The 21,537-nt window shown below is 44.3% G+C and overlaps 1 protein-coding gene across 3 annotated transcripts; it reads right to left on the bottom strand.

The window, feature by feature from the left end:
• Window positions 1-273: 273 nt before the first annotated feature.
• LOC308463977 (transient receptor potential cation channel subfamily V member 2-like) lies at window positions 274-20,757 on the bottom strand. Of its 3 annotated transcripts, XM_080982940.1 has the most exons (17): window positions 20,489-20,757; window positions 19,324-19,502; window positions 15,477-15,647; window positions 14,322-14,449; window positions 12,626-12,778; window positions 12,357-12,497; window positions 11,924-12,225; window positions 10,855-11,031; window positions 9,758-9,916; window positions 8,601-8,696; window positions 7,810-7,880; window positions 6,803-6,968; window positions 5,740-5,806; window positions 4,486-4,797; window positions 3,442-3,559; window positions 3,204-3,298; window positions 274-1,538 (listed from the first exon to the last, which is right to left on the bottom strand). In XM_080982940.1, the coding sequence occupies exons 3-17, from the start codon at window positions 15,641-15,643 to the stop codon at window positions 1,438-1,440; spliced, it is 2,253 nt and encodes a 750-aa protein (XP_080839066.1). In that variant the 5' UTR covers window positions 15,644-15,647; window positions 19,324-19,502; window positions 20,489-20,757; the 3' UTR covers window positions 274-1,437. The 3 variants fall into 3 exon arrangements, 2 of the variants coding, with proteins under 2 accessions (XP_080839066.1, XP_080839065.1); XR_013979836.1 differs by lacking the exons at window positions 19,324-19,502; window positions 20,489-20,757 and having other exon boundaries at window positions 3,204-3,293; window positions 15,477-16,397; XM_080982939.1 differs by lacking the exons at window positions 19,324-19,502; window positions 20,489-20,757 and having other exon boundaries at window positions 15,477-16,400.
• Between the last annotated feature and the right edge of the window lie 780 nt (window positions 20,758-21,537).

Genomic DNA, 21,537 nt, shown 5'->3' with positions numbered 1-21,537 from the left:
GCAGGTCTTACGTGGGTTCCCCTGGCAACAAACCACCTTGGGGCAAAGCCCTGCAAGACCCTGCCAATTTTGGCAGCAGCCCAAAGAGAGGGGGTGATGGACAAAATTAATCCTTTATTCCACCCAGCCCTGGCCCTGATGGAAATGCAAGTAAGCCCTTCCCTGGTCATCACATCCATCATTTTTATGCAGTCAGTCTTCACAAATTGGTTGGGGGGAGAGGGGGCAGCCCTTCACTTAGGTGTGCTTTTTAGCCAAATAAAGACAACAGCATCGTGGGAAGAGTTCAGATTTTATTGCAGGCTGCAGTAAGCATAAAGACCCAGAGGAGTTCTCCAAATTCTGGACCTAGAATGCAAAATTCAACCACTCTCTAGCTCGTGAACAATCCCTTTCAGCAATATGATTGGATAACAGAATGCCTGAACAGCCTGTGGACCCCTAAAACTAATCTCATTGGTCAGAACAGCCTGCTCCTAATTACTACAGCAACAGGTAGTTTTGAGCAAAGTTTATAAATTCATTATTTTTTTCCTGTTTCATGCAAAATGTTGCTATTCTGCAACCTGCTACATGAAGTTGTCTGAATTAGTGAGTGTTACTGACATCCACCTGGGTCCCAGGGCATCACACCCAGGTATAACGGCAGCCAGGCCCTTCTGATGGTCTTAGGCTGGAACTCTTTGATAGGAAACTCTTTGAACTAACCTTCCTCTAAAGCAAGACTGTTAACACCCAGCCTACATTTATTAAAAAACCAGAAGCATTTTTACTGGGCATTGTAGGGGAGGACATTAACAGACAGGATTGTAAATTGTTTTTATATGCAATAACGGCAGCAAGAATATTACTGGCACAGAAATGGAAACAAGAAGAATTACCGACGAAAGAAGAGTGGCAAATGAAATTAATGGACTATGCAGAATTAGACAAATTAACAGGAAGGATTCGAAACCTGCAGGACCAGAGATTCTTAGAAGACTGGAGTAAATATTTGAACTATTTAAAAAGCAATTGTAATAAACAGGTTACACTAGTAAGAAGTTCTGTAAGGAGGATTATGTGAAATATTGCAAGGAAGATTATGAAGAGGATTATTAGTTAAAGATAATTAAAAGTAATAGAGAGATTAAGAAATGCAGAATAAGTGATAAAGAACGGAAAATCTTCAGAGTTGCTGCTGAAAGTCTAAAATATTGTATAAGATAATAATTTATGTTAAATGATTGTTGGAAATGAGATGTTAAAAAACTAATAAAAATGTATAAATAAATAAAAAACACCCGGCCTGTAAAAGGCCTGCTGCGTGGTCCTTAATAGTGATTTGTTTTGTTGTTGCCGTGGTCAGATTGCTCTCAAGCCATTGAAGGAGCATAGCTGGAGGTGAGTGTTCACGTGGTCTGAGCAATCCATCATGCCCTCCTGGTGTTCTCTCCCTCAGTGGCTTCCGTCTTGCAGCGGCATCTGTTCCTCCGCCACCTCCGGCGTCGTGAATCGTGCCCTCACCCCTTGAGACACTCGGTTCAGCAGGCGCTTCCCTGGAATGGGACAGAATGGGGAAGCATCTATCAAGGCTGTGAAGCAAGAACAGGCAAGGAGGTCAGCAGTTGTGCCCAGGCAAATAAGTTAGGAGGGGCCGTAGCTGGGCCTTTGTATTCAGAAGGTCCCAGGTTTGATCCCTGGTATCTCCTGATATCTTTCTGCCTGTCACCTCCTGTCCACTGATGCTTGTGGTGCAAAACTCTATGCATATTTTTGTCTGGAATGATATAAAGCTCCCCCAAAATCCATTCCCCCTTCCTTATTGTATGGCAGTCTTCCTCTTCTTATAATAAAAATGTTTTGTTTTTTAATTAAACAAAATGAACCAAAGATAAAGAGCATAAAGATATACTATTATAGCAGGTTGAAAGCAGCATGAGGTTGCATATAATCACTGAACTTCTTGTTCCAAAACAATTCAAAAAAATTTATTTCCCCCCAAACAAAGTTAGGCTGGTTTATATAATAAGTTAGCTTAATCATAGTTACCATGGACTAAATTTTCATAACATTCAGATATAGTGGGATATATGCCCCACATCTTAGCAGCAGTTATGAGGTTGAACATTATTTCATGATCATTTTCCGAAATAACGTCTTTTAGATAACCAAGCAGAGATATTTTAGGATCCAAGGGTACAGTATATGGTATCCTAACATATCAGAGATATTAGCCTGAACAGATTTTCAGAACATTTCTATTTGAGAACAATCCAAGAAGATATGTATGTAATCTGCTTTGTTTAATCTGCATCTCCAACATAAAAAAAAAGTTTTTTAAATAACAAAAATCCTGGCTCCTCCATAAAGAACTAAGACTCTTTCCTGAAAACCTGTAGCACTTCTGAAAATCTAGGAAGTACAGTGGTACCTCAGGTTACAGACGCTTCAGGTTACAGACTCCGCTAACCCAGAAATAGTACCTTGGGTTAAGAACTTTGCTTCAGGATGAGAACAGAAATTGCGTAATGGCGGCCCGGCAGCAGCAGGAGGCCCCATTAGCTAAAGTGGTGCTTCAGGTTAAGAACGGTTTCAGGTTAAGAACAGACCTCCGGAACAAATTAAGTACTTAACCCAAGGTACCACTGTATAGAGAGAGCAGTTGTGACATCATGAATATTATCTTTAAAAATAAATAAAATAAAAATACTCTTTTGCCAGGAGAAGTCACTCAGCTGCAGAGATGGGCAGGCATGAGACTTTCTCCTGCGACTGGTTTCCTGATTCTGATAAAGCAACATCACCTGCTGGCCAGCCCAAAATAAAGAGAGCCACAAGCAGACTGCGGTGCTGTCCAAAGGTCTCAGTTGCCACATAGCCTTGCCTGATAGTGTATTAATGACTGTGAAGGCAAGAAGGTAAGCAAGGCTTTTGAGTAACAGAGGAGTGGATTGCCTGTGGTTTCCTCCAGTTGTGGCTGGATTTCAACTCCCATCATCCCTCAGCATTGGGCCATGCTGCCCGCTGAGGGTTGTAACTGCACATCTGGAAGGCTGCAGGTTCACCTAGACTTGTTTAGGACAGGTTTGGTGAACCTGTAGCCGTCCAGATGTTGTTGGACTACAACTCCCATCATCCCCCAACACTGGACGTACTGGATGGGGGTGATGGGAGGGTCACAGGTTCCCCACATCTGGAGTAGGGTGTTGCTCTTCACTTGCCTTTTGACACTGTCTCGTTGTGGTCTGAGTCTGCAGGCTCCTCCTTGAGAGCTCCCACCTCTTTCTTCCAGTTAGCCCAATCTAGCTCTTCTACTCTGCAAAACATACAAATAAATGGTGAACCACCTGAATCCCGTCGCTCACTTGGGGGAAAGACACAGTCAATATATATTTGCTTATCTGTGCAGCCCTTGTTGCTCTGTGGACCTGCAACAGTGCAGGGCACGGTCAAACTCACCGGAAAAAATATCTCTTATCTTTCTCATCTTTGGAGCCGATAGACAGCTGGCAACCAGATCGCTTGGGTTTCTGCCAATGCCAAACCCAGCTCTTCTCCAACTCCATAATAGCAGTTGCTCGCTGTGGGTACAATTCAGGAGGAATAGTCACATTTTCAGATTTAGGGGTGATTTGAATAGGAGCAGAGGAAGCTGTCTTATATGAAGTCAGACTACTCCTCCATCTAGCTCTGTATAGTTGACCTGACTGGAAGTGGCTCTTGGGGGTTTCAGGCGAGGGACATTCTCAGCCCTTTCCTGAAAATTGGAGGGATTGAACCTGGGACCTTCTGCATGCAAGGCAGGTGCTCTGAAATGCTGTCCCACTTGTAGACTTGCCATAGGCACCCAGGGGGCTACTATGGAACAGGGTGCTGAACCACATGGGCTTGTTCCATCAGGGTTCTCCCTATGTGTGAATCCTTTGTCAGGGTTAAGCAAATAGGCAGCTATCATGGTGGGATCAAGGGTTGGGGAGTGAGGAGGCAGGAATTCGTGTACTTATTTATTTACAGGATCTGTATGCCACAAACGTATAGCTTTATGTTCCCTGGCCAGTGAACAATGGCAACTAAGCTTGTCAACACCAATGAATAAAGCCAAGAGTCTATGACAAAGAGACATGTTGCAGAACACTCAGAAACAGCCAGTCTGGAGGGGCCTTTAGTGTTCTGGTTAATCTGGCCCTGTTCCATCAGGGTTCTCCTTATGCGTGAATCCTTGGTCAGGGCTGAGCTAACAGGCAGCTGTCACAGTGTTGGAGAGTGAGGAGCCAGTGTACTTATTTATTTTCAGCTGTTGTATGCTGCGCCCAATAGCTTCATTTCCCCAAAGCAATGAGCAAGGCCCATTATGCTTGTCAACACCAAAGACAAAGCCAACAGTCAATGACAGAGACATGCTGAAGAATGCACACAGAAACAGCCAGTTTGGATGCTGAAGAATGCACACAGAAACAGCCAGCCTTGGCTCAAATTAAACCCCACCCAGAAGTGGTTTTGGACTTGCCTGCAGCTTCCAGATCTTTTGACCATCTTCAGAGACCTCGGTGACCGTCTCGCTCATCAGGGCAATCAGCATGTTCAGAAGGAGGATGTAAGTCATGATGACATAGAAGAGCAGGAGGAACATCACAAAGTACCTGAACCTCATGTTCTGTTGGAACTCCAACTCCCCCATCCCAATGGTGAACTTGAACAGCTCCAGGGACGTCTGTAGCAGCCCAACATACTTGACTTGGTCTTTGCCATCACTGTTGATGAGGGAAGACCCATTCTGGACTGGCTGGGGAGCCTCCCCAGTAAGTATGACAAGGGCTGAAATGGGAAATGAGAATATTTAAATCAGGGGGTCCTTGAAGAATCTCCTTGTAAACCTCTCTATTTGCATGAGAATCCTGTCCCGAAAGATGTCACAACTCAGGACCTACTAGTCATGGACTGTGCCATCCATAACTCATCTTGGGTTGCCAGTTGGTTTCCAGGTCCAATTTGAGGCGCTCACACAAGTGTTTCAAGTGATAAATGACACAGGGGTTTTTTTTGGGGGGGAACCCACCTACTTCCCTACAGACCCTCCTGTGCATTAAAATCAGCAGAGGGGGCTCCTTGGAAGTTCTGTGACCCTCTGAAGTTTGGGGGTCGGTGACCCAAGAAAGGACTTTCTCTGTGGTAGCTCCTGAGTTGTGGAAGTCTCTCCCCATAGATGTGCATCGGGCACTTCCATTACATTGGTACCTCGGGTTAAGAACTTCATTCGTTCTGGAGGTCCATTCTTAACCTGAAACTGTTCTTAACCTGAAGCACCACTTCAGCTAATGGGGCGTCCCGCTGCCGCTGTGCGATTTCTGTTCTCATCCTGAAGTAAAGTTCTTAACTCGAGGTACTATTTCTGGGTTAGCGGAGTCTGTAACCTGAAGTGTCTGTAACCTGAAGTGTCTGTAACCCGAGGTACCACTGTATATAGTTTCTGCGATATGCTGAAGACACACCTCTTAACCCTGGCCTTTGCAGGGGAGAGGGGAATGCACGAATATCAATGAATCCCCTTACTCTGCCTAATAGCAGGGCCAGCCCTGCAACTGAGATCAGGCGGCATGATTACTAGGCATGATTATTACTATGTGTCATTTTCCCTTGTCTTCATATATTGGATGCAAAAAAAAACAGTCAACGGTGCTGCTAAAGGAGGAAGTGGGTAGGATTCTGGTTTCTGCTGCCAGTTCTGGCCCTTCCCTGTTAGGACAGGTAGAGACTCACCTGTTGAAAAGCTGAAGAGGAAGATCACATAGACCATGAGGAAATGCATGAGGTTCCGCAGGATAGCCTGGAATGCAGAGCAGGATAGAAGTGAACTGGGGAACCCCAGCATGATGGAGGACTGGGCAGAGACTCGGGTTCAGATTTTTGCCCAAGGGTGACTTTCAAGTGGTTGACCACAAGCCAATCACATTGTCTTGCAGTTTAACAGTAGTGCAGTTGCGAATTCAGAAATGCAGAGTCCCTTCATGGTATCCACAGACATGTGCCCTCACAGCCACACACCCTTCTAATATTATACAACTTTAAGTTTGTATAATAATATTAGAAATATATAACAATAATTAGGGATGTGTTGCAATAAGCAGTACTGATCTCCATGTGTTGCCGTTCAGTTAAATCGACTTTTCTGCGCAAATCACATGGGCAAATTGTTGGAGTGCTCCAATATCTTCCTTCTCAGTGAATTAATTTGTGTTTAACTTGAAGTGTGGGATTAATCAGCTTCATATAAACAACAGGCTTAACCTCACACAGCAAGCCTATGAGGCAGGTTAAACTGCAGAGGCGTCATGGTCCAGGATCGCAGGGCGTCAATGACTTTTTACTATTTCTGCAGCAGGGTCTCTCCTTCCAGCATCCTGGAGTCACCCAATCAGCAGAAAAGGGAATCCTCACACCCTTTTTGGAGCCAATCGGCGTAAGCAGAAGTGAGTCAGCCACGGAGGATGGGCACCTAGGGTCACTCTGAAGAAGGTACTCAGGAAGAACACTGAGGAAGTTCTGTATGCTGTATGCATGAGTATTTAAGAACACTGAAAACACCAGGTGCTTAAGTTCCAAGAGAAAGGTGTGCCAGGTCTGTTATATACAGTGTGCAGGTTTTAATATTTTGGTATTTGGCTAAAAGGGAAAATAAAGAGGCAATTCCCTGAATGCCTAGATCCAGGATTTGGAGTACTCTTTGGTGAGAGGGCGCCAGCAGAGATTTAAGATCACAGAACATGCAGCAAAGCATGGGAATACAGGCTGTTAGACCTTTAGAATATGCAGTTATACCAACCTTGTGTATCATGACAACGTAGATCCCGGTCTGCTGAAAGCCTCGCATGTAATACAGCAGGTTTGTCCAGCCGAGCAGGAGGGAGAAGACCATCCAAGACAGGTAATCTTCCAGGCCTGCAAGGTACATCACTGCCGAAACCAGCAGGGTCACTGACTGCAACAGCCTGTGAGAAAATGGGGGGGGGGGGGGAGAGATGGTTCCGCTTAGCGAAGGTGCCTTTCAGGCATAGAGGAGTCTGCTTGGCCTGCCTAGCACACAAAAGCTAAGCCACATGCCACAGCTAAGCATGAATGAGCTACAGGGTGGGTATTCAGTGAAGAAAAGGCAGCCTCTTCACTCCTCCCTTGGTCCTGCTACCGCCACAGTACCCAGAGCTAAGCCATGGTTTGGCTATCGCATTACATTCAAAGCGGGGCTTCTGATTTGTCCTAGGGGATAAACCATGACCGGTGAAGCAGGAACAAACCATAACTACAGTGGTACCTTGGGTTAAGTACTTAATTCGTTCTTAACCTGAAACTGTTCTTAACCTGAAGCACCACTTTAGCTAATGGGGCCTCCCGCTGCCGCTGCGCCGCCAGAGCACGATTTCTGTTCTCATCCTGAAGCAAAGTTCTTAACCTGAAAGCACTATTTCTGGGTTAGCGGAGTCTGTAACCTGAAGCGTATGTAACCTGAAGCATCTGTAACCTGAGGTACCACTGTACTGTATAAGTGTCCCGATGAGAGACCTTGGCTCCAGTAATTCCACAAAAAAATATTATTTCATAAAAGTTTTGTGCTGCTTGAATGTATGATAATAATAATAATAATAATAATAATAATAATAATAATAATAATAATTTATAAATTTTTATTTATATCCCGCCCTCCCCAGCGGAAGCCGGGCTCAAAGCTCTTTACAAAAAGCATGAAACAATAAAACTATCAGTAAAAACAGTTTTAAAACAACTTTTTTTAAAAAAAAAAAAACCCTCTTCCCTACCGCCACCCCCCCAACATACAGAAAAATCTCGATGTAGCCATCCTGAAGCAGAGTTGTCAGTGACCGGCGTCTTCTCCACAGGTAAAAAGCCTAATAAGCAAATGGACAGGAACACTCTTGTCAGTACAGCAGAAATAGTGCAGTGGCAAATTCAGAAGCGCAAGATCCCTTCATGATAAGTCCAAACTAAGTCTGCACAACCTTCTAAAATTATACAATATTAATTAGCGATGCATTGCAACGATCATTGCAGACACCCATGTGTTGCCTTCCAGTCAGGTATATACACAGGCAAATCATCTGGAGTGCTCCAGATCTTCTATCTCAGTGGTTTAATTTGTGTTTCCCTTGAAGTTGTGCATGACAGAACATGCACAATGGTCTCTTGAAACTTTAGCAGCTTGTGATGTCAGTGTTCCTGAATGCTGCACGCAGACTCAGTGTTCTTCCCCCGTGCCTCTAATTCTCTGTGAAATATTCATTTTTACTTTATCGTATCCTTGGGTTAGGATATCTCTTGGATTAGTTAGGATATCACCTATTTTTTTCAAGGCTTCACATCATGGTGGGTTGACAGAAAAAAACACAGTGAGTCTGATGTTGTAGGCTTGTACGTCCAAACTAACCATAGTTAGGATAAACAAATCATGGTTATGTGCAAACCAGGGTAGTGTGTGGAACCTTAAGGACTAGGTACTTTGTTAATTCTTTTAAAAGGAAAGATTTGATGCTCTATAATTCTGCAGCCAGTCCTATTTTCTTCTGGCTTTCTGAAACAGCAGCAGGAAGAGCTATAAGAGTATGTCATACCTGATCAATGAGGAGATACACGCCTCCAGTTAAGACAATGATCTGGCCAATGAGCCTCAATACGTCTCCAGCAGTGAATGTCACTGGAAAAGGAGGCTGGGAAGATTAAAGGAAAAAAGATAGGCTGGGGAGAGAGACTTAAGTAATTCATTAAGATAAAAGCAGAGACAATCAACTGTTTGTCAGGGTTTGCAAAAACCTGCACAGAAGTCTGAAGAGGGTGTTGTCAGTGCCAATCAACTAGTTGATGGTACCCTCTTTTTGACCTAGGCACAAATTAAACTCCCTAACAACTATGGATGTATGGATCTGTCAGTACTGGCTTCTCTCCTTTTCTCCAATCTTCATTTTGGTTCTCTGCAGCAGTTTGCAATAAAATAAAAGAAAAACCATGAAAATGGATTCTCATTTTTAAAACATTTTCACAAAAAAACTATGCACACATTGCTCTAAGTACATGCATTTCATTCTCTTTTTTGTACATGCTGTTTGGATGGAGAATTGCATTGCAAAATTCAGTGAATGTGAATGGTCATGTTTCAGTCTATGGATTGTTCCAAAAAGTGGAAATTAGGTAGGTTTGCCTTTAAATGCAAATTTGGCACACCAACCGTCCCTAACATCTTCTTCTTTCTTTGGCGATCAGTCGTAGCCAAGCAAGATTGTCTTACATAAACACGGTTTTAACAATGAGTCCGTAAGTGACTGTGGAGGCCGATTCTGGATCTACACATCCTTCCACAGTGGGGACATAGGTTTCTGGGCGGGAGATGATCACGGTGTGGATTTCCCTAACATAATGTACTTTTGTACGCTATCTTCCCCCAATATATCCATATCTATGCACACATGCATCTTTTGTACATGTTGCTTGGCTGCAGAACTGCAGTGAAAGATTTGGAGAAGTGTGGATTTCAAAGAATGACTGCATTTCAGTTCAGAAAGTAGAAATTAAGTAAGTTTGCCTTTCAGTGCAAACTGAATTGAATCTCTCTGCCACCCTTGCCCTACATCATGTATGGGCAGGTGGGTGCGGCTTGGCCCAAAAGGGCCTTGTAGAACAAACAGGGAGCTTCCACACTTCTGCCCTAGAGAGCCACCCTCCTCCTCTCTCTGCCTCCCTCTCTGTATCCCCCAAGCCCCAAAGCTGCTGTTACCTTCCCCTCCAGAGGCCGGTGATAAGCAACAGCTGAGAACACGGACATGAACAGCACATAGGAGAAAAAACTGATGTAAAATCTCGTGGCAGCAAAGGAGTCCCATTTGCTTTGAAGAAGCTTGTTTATAGGTTCCAGGACCACCATCTCGTACCGCTTCTGTATGTCGGAGAAAGAAAGAAAGAAAATAATTCGTTGATTCAGCCCCCATCATCCCTAGTTATTAGCCGTGCTGAGGCTGCTGGCAGTTGGAGCCCCAAAACATCTGGAGGGCCACAGGGTACCCTAGCCCTGCTCCAAGTTGCACGAAACCACAGCTTCTTCAACCTGCAAACTGGTTGGCTGAATAAACTGTGGTTTTGCACAACGAAGAGGCCTATACTGGTGTGTGTTTCTTTACTTAAAGGTATTAAACTGCTTATTCATCTAAAATGTTCTAAGCCATGTACAACAGTGCAAATCAGCATAAGAATGTCATAACAGTGCCATCAAAACAGAGAGAAACAGGGTACCCCTGCCCTGCTCCAAGTTGCACGAAACCACAGCTTATTCAGCCTATGGCCTTTACTGGTGTGTATATATTTGTTTCAGGATATTAAACTGCTCAATTGTTTCAAATTTTCTAAGACATGTACAATAGAACAAATCAGTATTAAAATGCCAAAACAAATGTCATAAAAACAGAGATAAAGTACAGCAATCCAAGATTTTATATTACAGCTTTTTATCGATCAAGGTCACCTATTTTGTTTTCCCAAAATAAGTATCCACAAAGGCACCAAATCTAGACTCTCCAAGACAATAGTAGCCCTTCTGGATTAGGCCAATGGCCCATCTAGCGTCACACAGTGGCGAACCAGTGCCTTTGGGAAGACCACAATAAATATATTCTCATGGAGACTTCTTCAAAGAAGAAAACAAGTATCTAATCGCCTGTGCAAACTTCTTTTAAGGGGGTGTTGCTCAGTACTGGAAATAAAACAAAGATGGCACCAAGAAAATCTCCTGAAGAGAGAAGCCTAGCTGCAGAGAGAACTGAAGGATCTCCCTTAGGGATTATTTTAAAGCAGACAAGTCGCCTTCATTGATCATCTCACCGGAGTATCGCTGCTGTAGGCAAGAATGTCCAACACAGAGTTCTCCTCATAGCTGTCAATGGAGGTCAGGTCGTAGAGAGAGATGTGGACAGGCCCGTAGGTCCATTCAGTGAACTTCCGCGAAAGGTGACGGTACTGCGGGTCTTTGATTTCGCGGTGAATAATGTTTTTGAAGATCTAGGAAAGACAAAATAGGGCGTGGGATTTTCTTTGGGTTTTCTCTTCCAACATTTATGCTTATTTCTACTTAAACATCATATGAGGCCCTTCTTTCTGTGCTCCTTCTACAAGAGGTCTGCAGGGTGGCAAGATGAGAACTGGCCTTTTCAGTGTTTTTGGTGTTTCTAAATGCTTAGCTCTGGAATGTACAGACCAACAACTCCTCAGTGTTCTGCTGGCATGTCTTCTCCAGAGTGACCTTAGGAGCCCATCCTGTGTGGCTGACTTACCTCCTTCCACTCTGATCGGCTCCAATCAGCACAAAGGGTGGGAAGATTTCTCCTCAGTGGCTAAAAAGCTCCCCTTTTGGACACTGGAGAAAGAGACCCTGCTGCAGAAATAATAACAGGACTTCAATCCCCCATGACCCTGAACCACTACACCTGTGCCACAAACAGCTGTAGCTTGGAGGGTGTGAAGTCTAAAAATAGTCCCAAAGGCTGGATAGAGAAGCCTGGAGGGTTGAAACTGGCTCTCGGGCCTGAGTCTCGCCATCCCTAGGACATGATATCTGAGCTTGTGCACTGTAATGGCGGACTTGTAATGGCGAAATCATGTATCCCCGGTACAAATCTTCTTAAGTTGTCTTCTGCAAATTGTCCTCTCAATCTCAGCCTCCTACCTGGAGTTGACAACACTGACCGATCTTGTGTGGCCTGAATCTCTGCTAGCATGACATGAAGATGCCGCCTTCCAGATATTGTTGGACTTCCGTCTCCAAGTAGCCAATGAGAATGAGCAGTGAGAGCAGCCAGGAGAATGATGGGAGCTGGAATCCAACAACATCTTGGAAGGTCACAGGTTCCTAAGCTCAGAAATACAATTTATGATAAGCTCCCAACTGACTTACCTCTATCTTTCCAGTCTTGACGGCCAGAGTCAAAGGATTCAAGCCTTCCCTGTTGATTAATTCCTCCAGTTTCTGGCTCAGGTTGAGCGTAGCACTGTGCATCAGGATCTTGTTGTACATCCCGATCACCAGCTCCCTGTTCTTCTCATCCGCATCATCGGCCGCCATCACCAAGGCATGGAGGACTGTGTTGCCAAGGGAATCCCGCTCTGCTAGGTTGGCCTTCTGATGAGGGTTATCCAAGAGATACCTGATCACTTCTGGCTGGTTGGTGCAAGCAGCTAAGGAGAGGGGAAGCTCACCTGGAGGAGGAAGGAGATAAACGGAAGCAAAGCTGGGAGAGGAATGGCTGCTTTTGGCACAAGTTACAAAAACTGAGCACCCACTTCAAGAATCTGTGACAGTGGACTTTAGGCACACAGTATCAACCTACCAAAGTAGAAGCAGGCCCCTTTCTCCTGCTGGTGGAAGAACTTTCCACAGGCCTTGGCATGGACGTCAGCGCCGTTCTCCACCAGGAGCTTGATCAGATCTAGATTCCTCTCCTCAATGGCAATGTGGAGTGCTGTGTGGCCTAGCAGAACAAAAATGGCATGAAAGAAAATCATTAAAGAAGTCAAACGTAGAAAACAAGCATGTTCTCCTACGCCTGAGTGGAGGAGTTCTTTTTTTAATGCTGTCTCCCCACCCCAAGGTCCTTACCTTTATAGAAGCTATCCTTACAAGCTACGTTGATCAGAGGCCTTGGGTTCTTGGTCTCCTTGTCTATCTTCAGCAGCAAAGGGATGGTGGGGTTTGCCCCATTTTTTAAATTCAGCAAGGCCTTCATCAAGCAGGTCTTGCCCGTTTCTCCATCTGGAAGAGAAGGGAGTTCCATCCTTTATTTGGAGAAATGCATTTCTTTTTTCTAACAAGGACAGCGTATAGGGCCATTCAAGTCTACAGAATGCTTTAAGAATATCCAAGGAAAGTAACTCAGGAGGGAGTTTTGCTGTAAAGCTTTAGATGGACTACCAGGTGAATTTTAGAAAGCCTTCACAAAAGAGCTCATCTCCAACTTAAGGATTGTTTTCAAAAGTTGTCTAGAGGGAAAGAGGAACTCTCAGTCTTGAAAACAATATTGAGTTGCAGCTATTTTGAAACCTAACAAAGACCCAGCAGCTCTAAGATTATTTGGACCAATAGCACTAGCTAATCAAGATGAAAATATTTATCTGCTGCCTTCGCACAGAGACTAAAGATTTTAATCACAAGATATGTGCATAAAGATCAAGAAAGTCTCATGCCAGGAGGCCAAATAAGCCACCCCACCCGCATTTCAAACATTCAGGGAAGAGCAAATTTGGATTTGTGAATTAAGTTGGTTCACTTTGTTAACTGCACTGAACTTATCTGCAATTCCTAGCCTTGCCCCTCACCTGCTCTCAGATCCTTTTCACTGGAAATTCACAGGAATTTACGGTAACCTAGGGTCTTCTGCACACAAAATAGGTAAATGTACCGCTGTGCTGTGGGTCCTTACGACATCCTATACTACAGCGTTTCTCAGCCTGTTCAACTGGGTCATGAAATCTGTGTAGATGGGTCACATAATGATTGAACCCAACACATCCTGCAGTCAGATGATGTACATTCATTCCCATGAACAACACTAATTTGTAAGTACCAAATATTTTTCAACAAATTTCACATTAATTGGGATGTTAAGTTTTTTTAAAAAATTGTATGTCTGAAGCAACAGTTGTAAAACAGGGAAACTTGCAGTTACAAAATAAATGGCCACAAAATATGTAAGGTCCAAAATCTGGTGACGATTTTGAATCAATATGGTAGAATATGGATTTCAAAACTGTGCTGATTTTAACCAACTTTTGCATGTTGGCCCCTGAGACCAAGCAGCAGGTTTTTGTCTAAGTCTGGATACAACTGGGATCTGTTTTGAATCAAGATGATGGATTGAACCTTTCAAAACTGAACTGTGTATTTGGACACCTCTTAAGGTATTGTAATCATATATTGCATGATGATTTGGGAGATCTGGAAACAGGTTTTTGCCTGCTCAACTGAATCAATATGGCAGACTGAGCCTTTCAAAAACTGCCCTGTTTTCAACCACAAGTTCTTTTAATTCCTTAGAATTTCCAAACAATGCCAGGTGTGAAGCAGCTAGTTAGTGAAAAACCACACAACTTACCCTCAGAAATAATGCCATTAGTAAATCACTTTTTCACTCTTTTCTCTTCCGAACTCCACTGTCAGTCCTCTTGCGCTCTGATGGCCCTCCTCTATCTTGCAAATACTTCTGTGAAGCCTGAAATTCCTGCCTATTCTCACATCAATGAGAAGTACTACTAATACTACTACTACTAATAGCCCCAGCTCTCAGGCTCATGCCCACCTGTGTACTCAGAGTTGGTAAGATATTTGCCACTTCTTCGCAAATAGTCCCCCAGTCCTTCCAGCTCCTCAGGGTTCCCCCTTACAATAGCACCAAAGAGGCGATCCTTGTTAAAAGTCTTCTCTTTACTGTGGAAGAAAAGCAGAATGAACAAATCCGCAGCATGCATTTGAAGCAGCATCATACCAGTTTAAACAGTCATGGCTTCTCCCAAAGAATCCTGGGAACTGTTTGTTAAGGGTGTGTAGAGTTAGTAGGAGATTCCAGTTCGCCTCACAGAGTTACAATTTCCAGAGTTCTCATGGACGAGAGGAACTGACTGCTAAAGCTCTCTGGGAATTGTAGCACTATTAGAGGTCTCCTAACTCTCAGAACCTTTGGCAAACTATAGTTCCTGGGATTTTTTTATTCAGGGAATCGATGGGTGTTAAGTTGGTATCATAGCATTTTATATTGTAGATGTGACTGGCTGGCAACATTAAGCCTGCCATATGAGAATCCCTTGTAGGTTTGACCTCACCCTCAAAGGCATACTTTTCCATTGTCTCCTGAGACAGATGGATGCCAACCAGCTAGTCTAGGAAGGACTATACCTCAGTGGTAGAGATCCTTGCAAGCAGAAGGTCCCAAGTTCAATCCATGGAAGCTTCTCCAGGAAGGGCTGGAGATTTAGGCTTTCAGCACCTTTCCCCCTCTGCAGAGGTGGGAGATCTATTAGTATGGCCCGCCCTTGGAGACTGATTGATCCAGTGCGTTTCCAGATGGCTCTGCGGGATTTACCTTTCAGAACTCTTTGGGAGTACAGTGGTACCTCGGGTTACATATGCTTCAGGTTACAGACTCCGCTAACCCAGAAATAGTACCTCAGGTTAAGAACTTTACTTCAGGATGAGAACAGAAATCATGCTTTAGCAGCGTGGCGGCAGCAGGAGGCCCCATTAGAAAAAAGGGGTGCTTCAGGTTAAGAACAGTTTGAGGTTAAGAATGGACCTCCGGAACGAATTAAGTACTTAACCCGAGGTACCACTTTATCAACAAATATGGATAGCAGCCTACATGCCCATGATGGAAGTTGTTGTCCGCCGACTTCCAGAGGGCCACAGATGATCCCCACCCCTGTAATAGATGGGTTGACTCCTGAAGGAAACTCCTTACCTCAGAGGAGGAATCTTAAGCCCAATCTTAGGAGATGGCAGATGTTCCGGCTCATAGGAGGTTTCCATGGGCCGCAGCTCTCCTTTCCCCCCAACTGCCTGCTTCTCCCTTGCCTCCACATTGTCCAAGTTGCCATCATCTATCTCCAGTATTGGTAAGGTATGCATCACGCTATTGAAAATGTTGGCAAGAGAATAGATCATCACAAGAAGAGTTAGTTAATCTACAGGATATATATAACATAGTAAAATATCAAACATTAAAAACTTCCTGATACATGGCTGCCCACAGATGTCTTCTAAAAGTTATGTAGTTATTTATCTCCTTGACATCTGAAGGGAGGGTGTTCCACAGGGCGGGTGCCACTACTGAGAAGGCCCTCTGCCTGGTTTCCTGTAACCTCACTTCTCGTAGTGAGGGAACCAGCAGAAGACCCTCAGAAGACTATCTCAGTGTCCAGGCTGAGCGATGAGGGTGGAGACCCTCCTTCAGGTATACTGGGCTGAGGCCCAAATCAAAGCGCAAGATAATAATTGAAACATAAGCCAGCTTCGTCGCTTTATTTTATGAGACGTGTATTAGGAGAGTCTGAACACCATCCAAAATGCAAATACGGAGTGGGTACACAAGAAGCAATGAGTCACTTCCTCAAATATACAGCATATGAACGAAGCAAATATGAACCCTTATTCCATGTCTCTTTCACTCTTATTGTTGATGAAGGGAAATTTCATTATCCTTCCTCCTGAAGCCAAACTTTACTGATTTCTATAGCAAGGTTTAGGCAAATACATGGAAGATAAGGTTACTAGTGTGAAAGGCCTCTCTGAATACCACTTGCCAGGAATTGGTTCCTGTCATACTCAGGTCTTGATTTGAGGCTTCCTGTTATGTACTGAGTTGAATAGGATCCAAAATGCAGCAGTCTGATTGGTCCTGGAACAATAGGATTCAGAATGCAGCAGTCTGAGTGGTCCTAGAACAATGCAGCAGTATGGTTGGTCTGCAGGAGCCACCCAATCCAGCTCCAGATGGAAGTGAATCCACAACCTGATTGGTCTACAGGAGAATTCCAGAATTAGCCAATCACGTGTAGCCCATTGTGTAAATAATGTATATAAAGCAGATACTTTGGGGGGATTTTCATTCCTCCTCACCACTATGAGCGGAATAAAGAGCATGAAATGCACTCTCGACTCTGAGTATATTTCATTTCCCATTGGGTGCCTCTGGTTGTCCCCTGTGAGAATGGACATCCCCAGGATGCTGGACTAGATGAGCCACTGGCCGTCGGGCGCTTCTGATGTTCCTAACTTCTTTCAAGTCCCCCAGGGCTCAACCCTAGAACCTGAGAGGCCCCAAAGAGCATTGTCCCTAACTGTGTCTATTCTCATTCTTATTGCACCGTACCTGGAGCTTTAGAAAGAACAGGGACTGGATGGCAGGCAGAAATCCAACACATTCAGCACACGCATGCAAGCCTGCACGCACAGACACCATTGCAACACCTCTAGGCCAATTTTATATCTGAAACTCACTTCAAGCTTTTAGTGAATAAAAACTTTATTTAAAAAAAAACCAAACAGCAAGAAGGCAATCAAGATCAAGGGTCTAGAAACCAAGCTATGTGAAGAATGATTGAAGGAGCTGGGTATGTTTAGCCTGGAAAAGAGGAGACTGAATGGAGATAGGATAGCCATCTTCAAATATCTCAAGGGTTGATACATGGAAGGTGGAGCAAGCTTGTTCCCTGCTGCTCCAGAGAGTAGGACTCGAACAAATGGATTCAAGTTACAAGAAAGAGATTCTGACTAGACATAGGGAAGAACTTTTAGGTAGTAAGAGCTGTTTGGCAGTGGAACAGACTCCCATGAGAGGTGGTGGACTCTCCTTCCTTTCAGGTTTTAAAGCAGAGGTTGGGTGACCCTCTGTCACGGATACTTTAGTTGAGATTCCTGCATTGCAGGGGGTTGAAATAGATGACCCTTGGGATCCCTTCCAACTCTACAATTCTATGTTTCTATGATTCTGAAAAATATCTGTTGGTTCACCCCCTCTGATTTAAAAGATCATTCCCTAATCACAGACATATGGGGCTGGGTTTGTGGCTTTGATGACTCCAGCGCAAGGGGAAAGCATTCTGCGCAGGCTCTGAAACTCTTCTCCCTGACTGACAAGCAAAAAATAGTTTCCCACTATTTCACAGTACTATTTTCATTTCCCCCCATAAGGTTGTTTAATTCTCCAATTTCCCTTAAAAGCAAGCTGAGGTGTGGTTATGCCCTAATCTCTTTGGGCCTCTGAAAGTTCTCTTTTGTCCCTAACCTTACCAGAAGGGAGCTGGGTTGTAGTTCTTACAGCAGGAGCAATTGTACTTATGAAGCAAGAACCAGAAGAGTGACTAGTGGGGTGACTAGTGGGGTGCCACAGGGTTCTGTCTTGGGCCCGGTCTTATTCAACATCTTTATCAACGACTTGGATGATGGACTCAAGGGCATCCTGATCAAATTTGCAGATGACACCAAACTGGGAGGGGTGGCTAACACCCCAGAGGACAGGATCACACTTCAAAACGACCTTGACAGATTAGAGAACTGGGCAAAAACAAACAAGATGAATTTTAACAGGGAGAAATGTAAAGTATTGCACTTGGGCAAAAAAAATGAGAGGCACAAATACAAGATGGGTGACACCTGGCTTGAGAGCAGTACATGTGAAAAGGATCTACGAGTCTTGGTTGACCACAAACTTGACATGAGCCAACAGTGTGACGCGGCAGCTAAAAAAGCCAATGCAATTCTGGGCTGCATCAATAGGAGTATAGCATCTAGATCAAGGGAAGTAATAGTGCCACTGTATTCTGCTCTGGTCAGACCTCACCTGGAGTACTGTGTCCAGTTCTGGGCACCACAGTTCAAGAAGGACACTGACAAACTGGAACGTGTCCAGAGGAGGGCAACCAAAATGGTCAAAGGCCTGGAAACGATGCCTTATGAGGAACGGCTAAGGGAGCTGGGCATGTTTAGCCTGGAGAAGAGGAGGTTAAGGGGTGATATGATAGCCATGTTCCAATATATAAAAGGATGTCACATAGAGGAGGGAGAAAGGTTGTTTTCTGCTGCTCCAGAGAAGCGGACACGGAGCAATGGATCCAAACTACAAGAAAGAAGATTCCACCTAAACATTAGGAAGAACTTCCTGACAGTAAGAGCTGTTCGACAGTGGAATTTGCTGCCAAGGAGTGTGGTGGAGTCTCCTTTGGAGGTCTTTAAGCAGAGGCTTGACAACCATATGTCAGGAGTGCTCTGATGGTGTTTCCTGCTTGGCAGGGGGTTGGACTCGATGGCCCTTGTGGTCTCTTCCAACTCTATGATTCTATGATTCTATGAACCATATTAATTAGATGGGACGGTTTTATAAGCATGTTTTCCGCAGATAAAGCACAGGCCCATGAGGGCTAGAACAAACTAAGCACAATAATGGTTAACCTGAACGGTTCTCCAAACATAATAGCTGCTATTCCTGAGAGGATAATAATAACCAGCATGGAAATTCAATTAGACCAGTAACAATGTAGCCCCACTCATGAACCAGATACTGGGCATAAGCCATCTTTGCACCATGATACTGGCAGTAGGAGCAGCCATGGTTGATGGAAAATATGTTATATTTAAGGTGTCCTCTGCCAATGGACTGAAGCTCCAAATGGGGAGGTTGTTCTGTTTCCTTTTCCTGATGTTGTATCTGAATTCATTTCTTGGGCCACGTACGAGGCTTCACTCACCCTTCCAGGCTCCCCAAGCCACACCTCAAGGAAGCAAAATAGAAATTTCCAAAGGTATCTTACCTTTCTGAAGGCGCCTTAAGATTTAGGATTTTGTGCTGGACAGCACGCAGAGACCAGAAGAGTCCAAGGTAGTTACGGATCCCACAATATGACCTTTCGAAACATACGCCAGCGTCATCCCTCTGTTTTCCAATATGCGTAACAGGAGAGTCACATTACCCATCTGCTCCATAGGTGCTCTGAACATTTGTCCAAAATGCAAATATTTATCCAGTAGTTGACACACAACAAACAACGAGTTACTTCCTCAAATATACAGAATATGAACCATGGGCGTAGCCAGGATTTATGTTGGGAGGGGCAGGATTTTTGGGGGGCGCAACCAAGCTATATGTGATGTGACTGGTCAGTTAAGTATTTTTATTTATTTACTTGATCGGAGGGGGGGGTCAGCTACGCCCTGCCCTTCCTTGACTACGCCCATGATATGAACCAAACAGCTGCCACCCTCGCCCTTATCCCAGTCTACCTGCAAGATTGCTCACTCCATATATTCCCTCATGACTGCTTCGATCTGTAGAACTGGAACTGTTATAGGTTCCACATAATATCCATTCCTCATTAGTAAGAATTTGATATTTTAGTGTAGCAGCATCAACACTTTTGAATTCCCTGCCTAATGATGTATTGCAGGCACCTTCACCATACTCCCCCCCCCCCCCGGGGCCTGCTAAAAACATCTTGCTGTTTTTTCTTCTTTTTGTAAAGCGCTTTGAGGTTTTACCTGCAATCAAGCGGTTGACAAATTTTATGAAATAAATAAATAAGAACTTAAAAGATACCCCATGTTACCGTCACTCTTTTTTTGTTGATCGGGACATCAACCCTTAATCCTGAAGCCAAACCTTGTTATGATACGATAATCTTTATTGTCATTGCCCCATACAGAACAACGAAATTGAAAAATCTACATAAGACATTCAAAAACCAACAAGCCTGCTATCCCAATCTGGTTAGCCCCCTAAAAACTCTGATACCCCATTTTTAAATGCAATATAATATACTCCCATAGAGACTCCTTACACTGCGTTTAAAACCAAAATCGCATTTGGGTAGAAACTGCTGATTTGTTGATTTCTATGACAAGCGTTAGGCATATTCATGCCACGATGGCTATGTCCTCCCTCCACTGCCAGAAGCTTCTCTGAGTATCAGTTCCTCTTACCTTTGGGTCCTGCTTGTGGGGCTTCCCATTGGGGGCATCTGGGGGTCCACTGTGAGAACAGAATGCAAGACTAGATGGCGGATTGACTTGATCCAACAGCTGGGTTCCTTCAGGTGCTCTGGGGCTTAACTCTAGAAGCCAAGAACTTTGACCCTAGCTATGCTTATTCTGATGCCACTGTCCCTGGAGCTTTTGGAAGAACAGAGGAGAGACTGCAAGACAGGCAGAAATCCAACACATGCAGCGCACACACCATTACAGCACCTCTAGGTCAATTTTCCATCTCATTTCACGTTTTTAGCAAGTCATCTCTTTTCCTAAGAATCATAATAATAATCAGCAAGAAATACCTGCTGCATCGCTCCCTCTAATTTAAAAGGTCCCACCTAATCTCATACATGTGGGGGGTGATCTTATTTCTTGGATTACTCCATGGCATGGGAAAGGCCTGCTCTAGAGGGTAGGACCTGAACCGATGGATTCAAGTTGCAAGAAAGCAGATTCTGGCTAAAAATTAGGAAGCACTTTCTGACAGCAAAAGCTGTTCTACAGTGGAACGGACTCCCTCGGGAGGTTGTGGCCTCCCCTTCCTTGGAGTACCGTATTTTAAGCAGAGGTTGGGCGGCCATCTTGTCATGGATGCTTTAGCTGAGATTCCTGCATTGCAGGGGGTTGGAGTAGATGGCCCTCGTGGGTCCTGTTAAGTTGTGGGTGAACATATCAGACGGCACAGCGATTCTTCAAACAGCTCTTGTTTATTCACAGGCCAGAACAGAACTGGGCTGAAGGGTTCAGCCAACCTGCTTATATAGAGCTCAACTACAAAGCAACAGTAACAACTTTCTGTAACTATCCAAACACTGAACGTCACTTTCAATTCCTTATTTGCATATGTGGACCTGAGTGAAAACTATGTACAGTATTCCCCTGCTGGCCCAGGGTGAGAACTTCAGTACATAACAGGTCCCTTCCAACTCTACAGGAAGCTGCTAACCTACACCCTCCGTGCTTTTGCCAGGATGAAAAAGCTTCAGTAGGCAACAACCTTG

Source organism: Podarcis pityusensis (genome assembly GCF_964106645.2).
Source record: "Podarcis pityusensis genome assembly, chromosome: 15".
NCBI lineage: Eukaryota > Metazoa > Chordata > Lepidosauria > Squamata > Lacertidae > Podarcis > Podarcis pityusensis.
Note: the sequence above shows the minus strand (reverse complement) of the source record. Positions and strands in the feature narration are given on the sequence as shown.